Source organism: Rhamphochromis sp. 'chilingali' (assembly GCF_963969265.1).
Source record: "Rhamphochromis sp. 'chilingali' genome assembly, chromosome: 14".
Classification (NCBI taxonomy): domain Eukaryota; kingdom Metazoa; phylum Chordata; class Actinopteri; order Cichliformes; family Cichlidae; genus Rhamphochromis; species Rhamphochromis sp. 'chilingali'.
The window spans coordinates 12,833,842-12,842,975 of NC_137941.1; the positions used below are offsets into that span (position 1 = coordinate 12,833,842).

General features: G+C 40.6%; 2 protein-coding genes across 9 annotated transcripts in view; one reads left to right on the top strand and one right to left on the bottom strand.

Annotated features, from left to right (window-relative positions):
• map2 (microtubule-associated protein 2) overlaps positions 1-2,667 on the top strand; it is a 94,236-nt gene extending 91,569 nt beyond the window's left edge. For 7 of the 8 annotated variants that reach the window (XM_080904056.1, XM_080904060.1, XM_080904061.1 and 4 more), the window contains one exon: positions 383-2,667. In XM_080904056.1, the coding sequence (XP_080760182.1) occupies positions 383-604 (222 nt within the window). In that variant the 3' untranslated portion in view covers positions 605-2,667. The remainder of the gene's footprint in view (positions 1-382) is intronic. The other variant, XM_080904063.1, reaches the window with a different exon arrangement.
• On the bottom strand, positions 2,289-7,648 carry myl1 (myosin, light chain 1, alkali; skeletal, fast). Its single transcript, XM_080904067.1, has 6 exons — positions 7,425-7,648; positions 6,762-6,789; positions 4,961-5,104; positions 3,728-3,901; positions 3,550-3,627; positions 2,289-2,829 (listed from the first exon to the last, which is right to left on the bottom strand). Exons 1-6 carry the CDS (start codon positions 7,551-7,553, stop codon positions 2,801-2,803), a joined length of 582 nt encoding a protein of 193 aa, XP_080760193.1. The 5' UTR covers positions 7,554-7,648; the 3' UTR covers positions 2,289-2,800.
• Positions 7,649-9,134: the final 1,486 nt, after the last annotated feature.

A 9,134-nucleotide genomic window follows, 5' to 3' on the forward strand; every position in this document is an offset into this window, starting at 1 on the left:
AAACTTTTCTGTAGTAGCAATAACTTGAAATAATCATTTTCTGTATGACCATCAGTCTCTCACGTCATTGTGTGTGTGCATCTTAACTATTTGTTTCCATAGTTCTGTAGTCAATTAAGTTTAAATCTTACAAAACGGTGTTTCCACCAGGCCAATCTTCCAAAAACTTGCTGTATTCCTTTAGCAGTAAAGGTACAGTATATACACATCAGTCCATACATGACTGCTCTTAATAAGTGATCAGTAATCCTCTGGAGGCATGGGAGTTTTTCCACTTGTTCTAAAGCCGTTTCTAAAATGAATCAATATTTCATATGACGTCTGATAGTAATATTTGTTTTTCCCTATTCGCTTCTCACATCACACCATCTGCCTTTAACAGATTGAAAGCCACAGGTTGACATTTCGGGACAATGCCAAGGCCCGAGTAGATCATGGAGCCGAGATCATCATCCAGTCACCAGGTCTCTCTGGCTCAGTGTCTCCCCACCGCATCCGCGAAAGCCATCTATCATCCTCCGGGAGTCTCAACATGATGGATTCCCCACAGTTAGCAACCTTGGCGGAGGATGTCACTGCAGCTCTGGCCAAGCAGGGTTTGTGAACACTGGATCTCTGGATCGCTGCTCTGCACCCAAGACGTCCTCATCCTGATCCATTCAAACTTTTCTGCCCTCTCCTGCCACCCTAAGGCTGACTGATCACCGCTACTACTCAGCTAAACCGGTTCTAAGTAGAGACTCAAAGTAGGAGCTACTGTACTTTGGTCCTATTTATTCTGTTTTCTGTCTATTTTAAACCCAAACGTCCTATTTCTGATTGATTTTGATCTCCCTCGTTTTGAATGATGTTGCAAAGAAAAGTTTGCTGTAACCTCTAAATAGTGGGGACAAAAGATTGGCTTTACTGGTCTTGGATCAGTGTTGAAGAAGCAACAGCCTTTTTTCTACTTTGAATAAGAAATAACGCCACGACCACCACACCGCACGTGTTGCTCTTGTTCAGTAAACGTGCATGGACACCCTATCAAAACACGCATCCTTACTGCAAGTCATTCTTGTCATCCAATATATAATATATTTATCAAATATATATAGAAACATGTATAAAATAAAGGTTCTTTGCCATCTACATGTCCTGAAAACATTTTAAAAGGAAGTGACAAAAATGGCTTGAAAATCTGTAAAATTGCATTTATGCAAGCAACTAGGTCATGTTACCACGAGCATGTATGGATTCAAGTCTTAAAAGAGGCTATTTTGTAATTTAAAATAAGGATTTTAGTAAGTTATTTCCTCATTTATTGGATAAAAATTAAACAAGTTCATGTTTTGTAGTTAATAGTTGTTTACAGTGTAATGCTTGGTGACAATGTCAGACAGCTGATTTGGTGTTGCTAAAGAATGCATCTCAGTCATGTCAAAGTGCATCACACACTTGCACCTGCTCAGCGGTTCAACGCAGAAGCCTGTCCATACATCACAGCAGTATTAAACACTGGCACTCATTCGACAAACATCCTCAAAAGGAAAGTCTGTTCAGACGCAGCTCACAAGAATAAACAGCACTGACATTTCTCCAGTATTACAGGCTGACATTGCCCTCATCGGGACTGCCGGAACCACAGAGGAGATGCTACAATTTGCGACCTGATATTTAGCAGAAGATGCAGCTACTCTGAAATCTGTCTGTGCGTGTGCTTTTTGGTGCAGGTCCCCTGCTGTTTTACAGCGGACGCTACCGTATCTGGATGTTTTGTTGCAATATGCGGGAGAATAAATTGGACAAAAATATTTTGAAAAATCCTAAAAGTTAAAAAGACTCAGTCAACTCCTGTTATGTCTGTTAGGAAAAAAAAAGTGTTTGGGTGATCTAGTTTCTTTTTCAGACACCATTTGTGGTATGCCCTGCCCTCCTGCCCACTACTTACTGCCCTCACCTGCAACTGTTTGTTTGCTTCCGTGTTTTTTCTGCATTCCCCATCTCTGTGTGCCCCTTCCCCACCTCCTACTCCAACCTACAGCAACTGTAAATGTATTTAAAAGGTCAAGTAGATGTACGCAGTTTTTCTCTTGTTGATATGACACCAGTTACAATAATTAATGACAATAAAACGACCAAAAAATGGGAAAAAAAGTGACGTACTTGTTTTGTTTTCCGCTAACCAGAAAAAGCACCGCGTATATAACTTCAAAATGTCAAACCACTTCCTTTTGAAAACATCTGGCTTAAAATAAATGTCCAAATATCAGCGTACAACACACGGAGTCAAAAAGAGGGAAATTAAATGGGAGTGTGAAAAGTTTATTGTGAAATGGCAGAGGATACAATAAGTTAAGACTTAGGGAGGGTTAGATTGGAAGAGGATTGAATTCATTTTGATGGCCAGTCCTGGGCCAAACGAGTCACTTTACTGGCAGATAGAGAGCCAGACAGGCAGTAAGTGGGGAGGGATGGTCATCGTTATTCCGCCTTCCCATCCATCACTGTTCCTCTGTGACGAATATAAACCCCAATGACACTGCGGGATTTTGGTGAAGATAACGAAAGAAGCACCTCATGAGTAATCAGGATAGCTTTCCAAGTGACAGGAGGAGGAAGAGAGGAAAATAAAAAGCACCAGTTTGGACAAAAGAGGAAAAAGAAAGTGTTGAAAAAATAAAACAAGGATTCAGGAAATGATATCTCATAGTCCTTTGATCCCTCTGCTTCCACAGATGGTACAGGAAGCAGCGAGCGAATGCAGCGACACCATGGGGTCTGCACATGTACGATGCTCACCACCACGGTGGCAGGGTCCTTACACAGACATGATGTGCTTGACGAAGGCTGCGGGCGAAGGCCGGGGCGGGAGACAGAAAAAAAAAAAAACAAGAAAGGAAGAGAGGGAAAACTGAGTGAACTGGAAGAAAAATACATTCTCAAACTTCCATGAAATAAACATATGTTTAATTTACTAAATGTGAAGACTGACACTGCAGTTTCTCTGTTAACACCCTCATCATTCATTACATTTTCTTTGCTGATAAAAAGCACTTTGTTCTTTGCTGTTTACATTTTATGAGCAAATCGCAAAGTAAGAAACTATCTCTGCTGTGGTTGTTTCTAAGATATTGTTTTCTGTGATTCACAGCATTTAAAGTATGAGAGTTTGTACTGTCTATAATAGCTTCATCTATTAAGCTACACTTTTTTGTCTAGAGGACAGATGACACTAGAAAAGGTTTGACAGTCACTTCTTTAAGACTATAAGAGAGACTTACACGAGGCTAAGATACTGTGTGTTAACTCCAAAAAGTCTGGATTCAACACTTCTATTAATATCAAAGAAAAGCAATGACATCATCAGGGATGTGAAGCTCCAAGACAGAAGGAGTCAAATAGTTTTCACAGGTTAGATTAAGCAAAACTTGTAAAGTAATTCTCACATAAGATAAAACAATCTATAATAATAGAGTTAATAATTATTTTGAACAGTGTGAATACTATCAGCAGCAGTAATAGTATCATCATGTTTTTATGTAGCTGTTGTTGGACTGTGTGGCTCACCCTCATAGTTGACACAGCCGTTTTCATCCTCTTGTCCTGTCATGAGAGCGTCAATCTCAGCCTCTGTCATCTTCTCTCCTGCAGGGGGAGGCAGAGGACATCTGATATTAACAACACACAAAGCGACTCGGGCACGCACCTGAACAGATCAAAGGAAACGCATCCTAGGCTGACTCACCAAGTGTTGACAGGACAATACGCAGCTCAGCACCCATCACTGTGCCGTTGCCCTCCTTGTCGAAGACGCGCAGACCCTCAACATAGTCTTCAAATCCTGCCTTGTTTGGGCTGTTGATGATGGCCTGGAGCATGGGCAGGAAGCCCTCAAACTCTACTCTCTTGCTGGCCATGTCTGCATGAAAGGAGGTAGAGTAAGTTGGATCTAGAGGTGACACTAAAGGAAGGCTCAGAGTTCTAGAGCTTCAGCAGGTTCACGATTGAGCACAGCGCAGTCCTATTTTAAGGCACATTTATTACTTTGTTTATTTATTTATTAGGTCATTTGTCATTTTGATCTTGATTGCAGTCTTGAGTTTGCACAAATCTGCACCTACACCATCATTTGTCTTCTTTCAGTTGCTCCCTTATTTAAAGGGGCTGCCATGGCAGATTCACATATTGGATTTAGCATAGGTTTTTATACCACATGCCCTTCAAGGGATTTGTGTCTCCTCCTGGTCTTGAACCAGGGATCTTTCTCGTCTTAGGCAAATATGTTAACCACTATAATAATATAGTTCTTCTGTTAGTTTAGAATACAAAGTGTGTGTGATTAAAAACAAACAAAAAAGTTTTAGATCAGGCTACGTTTTGTACTGAAAAATACAAGACGTGGACAAGCGTGAGCATTTATTGCATAGCTCTGTGCTACACTTCACAGTTTGGGAGAGTTTATGAATGAATATGACAATGTTGACCACTAGCTGGCAGCATAAACAATTTATTATGCCATTTCCTCAAAGGCACAGACCTGACCACAATATAAGACACTTTTGATGAGCAGACGATCATTTCTCAATTCTTTGAACATGACTGCTTCCAGTCAAAAAAGCAGCTACTGATAATTTCTCTCTCATACTTGCTATCGTTTGTGTTTGACAGCAGCACTGTACACCTCTTTTGCATATTTTACCAAAAACCCAGAGCTATCCATTAATGTTTACCACACATATTATTAAAATCAGTTTAGACAAATTAGCCTTTTGAACTATGCCTCAGTTAGTAATGTTCCTTGTTTTAGCCCAGTGACGACAGCATGTCATACTGGCATCAATACAAAAAGCAAATTGCTAACTTATCTTTATTGGGATTAGAATGAATCTAGTCATGTATTTCATGCTCCCTAACATCTTCTGTAGCAAATCTTTAAGTGATCAAGTGAGGGAGCAGTTACTAAATGTCATTACTGTACCATCAGCAGAGGGGTTTCCCAGCAGTTTGGTCACCTCCTTGTTGGTGGGGTTCTGTCCCAGAGCGCGCATGATGTCAGCAATCTGGTTGTAAGCCACCTTGTTGTCACCCACCCTGTCGAACAGACCGAAGGCCTCCCTGTAGTCTGTTTAACAGAAGCAAGAGAGGATTTTGCCAGCTTAATGATCCATAATTTCCATTTTTATTTTATCTCAAAGTTGGTAAAGTTTATAATCATTATAGTTTGTTATGTCTTTATCATGGACAGTAAGACATTTCTGTTATATTCCTTCTAACTGTAGAATTTCTTTATTAAACAGAAACTACAGCAATGCAAAAACCTATTTAAAGAAGAAGAACTGCATTTGGGGCACATTTACATTTAATTGCATAAAAATAGCACTAACCTGAGGTATTGCAATATTTTTGCATTTATGTTTGTATAAAAAGAAGCTTGTGATGTTTATTTTATAGACTAGCACAGTTGCTCATCAATATATGTGATATGCATTGTCATCTGATTGTATGTATATGCAAACATAACATATCTTACTTCAAAAATTGAAGTTATAGTTTGTGTAAATGCTTTTTTTAAACCGAGTCACTAGTTTATATTTCAGCCTTAGCTGTTGCATGTCAGCAGGTGGAGACAGCTATGCTACAAACTGACAAGGAAAATATCTAACAAGTGCAAGACATCCCAAAAGGTTGTGGTATTACTGGCTGAATAGAGTCTCTCCTGCCGATCTCGTCACCCCTCATACTATTTTCATCTCAGCTGTCTCCTTCTCTCTCAGTCAGCGGGGCAATGGGCTCTTTTAAAAGACCACCTTGGAATTGATAAACATAGCTGAGAATATGAGCTCCTCCTTTTAAAGGCAAGGCCCTCTGTGGGCGAGCTGAGTAAAAGTAGGGAATGCTGACTGCAGTGTAACAAGCAGCCTGCCAGACTTCAGGTTTGGTCATGTGGTTCCAACCAACAGCACACAGGTGTTTCTATCTGTCAAACACTACACTATCATTTTACTGTGCTTCCATCTGTAATCTTTAAATCTTCCGATCTTTTCTTTTTTTTTCTTGTTTTTTTTGGCTGTTGGCTCTTGGAACACAATGAGATATCGCTGATCTAGTGACACAGAGTTCTAAAAAGCATGTAAACAAGCTAAAGTTAATATCTGGTCACAGGGATTTGCTGGCTTGATTTGTGACATGCGACCCTTTCGTTATTAAATGATACTCTTTACAGCCAAACTGTGATGTGATCAAAATGCTTTTTAAAATGCAATCTGAGTGTTTTTAACTTGACACCAGTTGTCCTATTTATTTTTACTAACAAGTTCAGTTAGTTGATGCATTTGTTGCCAGTGTTTTCCATGCAAGAAGCCACATGTTTAACCACATATGCGGTTTCTTATTCAAGCATGCAAATCAGTCAAGCTTCTGAAACCGTAAAAGTCTTCCTAAGACTGACTGTACGCATGAAGTGTTTCTGAGCTTCATTAGCCACAAATGGGCTTCAGAATGGATTTGATGGCTTTGTGGAATTTCAAAATACAAAAATGAATGAGGTGTCCAACTGTCATGGATACGCTGAGACCTGTTATGATGTCTATTGTAGTTTTTTTTTACATTGCTGTACTCTGTTATTTCTCTTTTGCTCCCTGTATGTTTTTAATTGATGGAATTTGCAAGTCACATTTTATGATAAAGGCAGATTTTCAGATTTCTCTGATGGAGGGCCAGCTGAGTTTTGTGGACTGTAAGTAACAGTATAGAACTGAGGTGAATTAAGTTTTACATACCTTCAATCTGGTCTGCGCTGAATTCCACCTACAAGCCAATATAAAAGCAACATTTTAGTAAAAAACATGGAAAGGCAAAAGTTATCACTTGCCATGTAATTAACATCACATTTGTATTCAAACAACGTGATCAGGCACTTCCCATTTATTGTGCCCTAAACAATCACATCAAAACCAAATTTAGCTTCATATTATGCCACATATGTAGGTCCATCTTTAGCTACGTTAACATGTCCACATTTGGTGTCACTCTGCATTGCCATCACATATTAGTCCCTACTCTGATAGTCCAATCCAGAGAGCCCAGGGTGTGGTCTAAGAGATCTAAGACATGGTGCGCTATCCATGGTCCCACTCATTCTCCCCAATACTCTGCACACCTTTTATTGTGGTCCTGCCAACCCGCAGTTGCTCTCACTGACTCTCAAGTGCGTATAAGCTTATAGATATTCAAATCATTCATATAAATGTAATAAATGGTGATTGCCCCTCCCCCGCCACTCCACCAAGCTCTTACTCCATTTAGCAAAAACACTGCATCCGTCTACTTCTGTCATGCAACTTTATGAGTAGAGAGGAAGAGAGAGATAAATCCCAGTTCTTCCTTCCTCGGTATCCAGCACCCCAGTGTAGATCTGGTTAGGCCTTCACAGGTCATTGTACCTTGATGGCGGAAAGGTCGACAGCGGGAGCTGCGGGAGCAGGGGCTGGCTCGGGCGCTGGTGCAGGTGCAGGTGCGGGCGCAGGTTCGGCTTTCTTTGCGGGAGCCTTAGCGTCCTTCTTGGGTGCCATTTTTGCTGATAGTAGAACTACTTTGGCCCTGAAGCACAGACAATTCCCGGATCGGGTGACACACAAAGACTGTAGCACAGACTGAGCACAGAGGAAGAAATCACCGTTGGGGCGTATATATATGTGACTATTTTTCCTCTTGACCACCCGTCAACCCTATCCCCGTGTAAGGATTGGATAGCGGATGGGAGGGGTGTGTGTATGTGAAGGGGTTCTCTCTAAACTTGGAATATAGGGCTACGAGCCAGAAGGTGTTTAGCCATATACCTATAATCACAAACGAAAACATTGAAACGGCGTGAAAGGTTATCCGGGGTCACGTGATCTTTCCGCTGGATCGTTTCTTAAAGGATCTACTTTTACGCACTGCCCCCACTTTTACGCACAGCTTTGCGCTTCATTGCGTACACTATCTAGGTAATATATTCTGAAATGTTTTTCAGGCCAATCCAATAGATGATATGGATACATTAACACAAATCAGCGACTATCAGACCATTAAAACCTGACCTAAGAAATGGGAATGTGTCTGAGTAGAGGAGAGATAAAGCAATTTGATGGAAACTAAAGAGCAGATCCCGTGGAGCTGCAATATTAGACATGTGATGGAAAATGAAATCAGCTGCTGTCAAGCAGAAGTTAATGTGAGTGATTATGAGTGTGAGAGCAGAAATACGTCAATGACTTTTTTCTCTGAAAAGAAAAAGACGTCCATGGTCATATCCTCTAGGAACTGCAGTATCAGTGTTTCATTAAACACATCTCTGCTTACCACAATATTAGTAATGTTAGCTGAGCTGATCTTTGACAACATCTCTGATGGACTCTTCGGGGGGCTTCATTTTTACCATCAGCTGTGTATCCAAGCATTGCACAGAAATTTATTTGAAATATAGCACAGATATCCGTGTTTCCAGTGAGTTTAAGGTGACGATATTTCTAACATTCCTTTAAAATATTACACAACATATTTAGAATATGTGCAACTGATATCACGATGGTGCAATCATAAGAACATGGCACATTTGCTTTAATATTTAGCTTGAGATGACCCTATTATATGTGGTGCCAGTGGAGTATTGATACAAATACATTTGGAATATGTGTGTATCTAAGAGTGTAGAAAACTCAAAAAGGAATAAATGCATATGACGTTTTATGGTAAGAAATACGTCTGCTGTTGGCTGTAGTCAGAAAAAAAACCTAACTGATCGGACTACTTCAAATTAATATGTCAGTGTCAATATCTCATTTTTTAGATGAACAGGTGGTGGAAGGAGTGTCTTTCAGAACTAATAAAGAGCCATTGTTTATTTCTAGTCACGGATAATGTGCGTTGGGTAGATCAGCAGCTGTGGTCAGTTTGATTCTCTACTGAGGGAGGTGAATGGGGAGGAGGGGTCACCACAACCACAGGAAGGATGTGACGTAAAGGCACAGGGAGATGGCGACCTAGTGGAGCTTTCAGCTGCTGATGCCAGTAACCCAGACAAGACCAAGAGTGCAAATTCTACCTCCTTAATTCTTGTCTATATCTGTCTCCCAGTGCCAGCGGTGCCGCCCTGCCCCCAACACCATGAC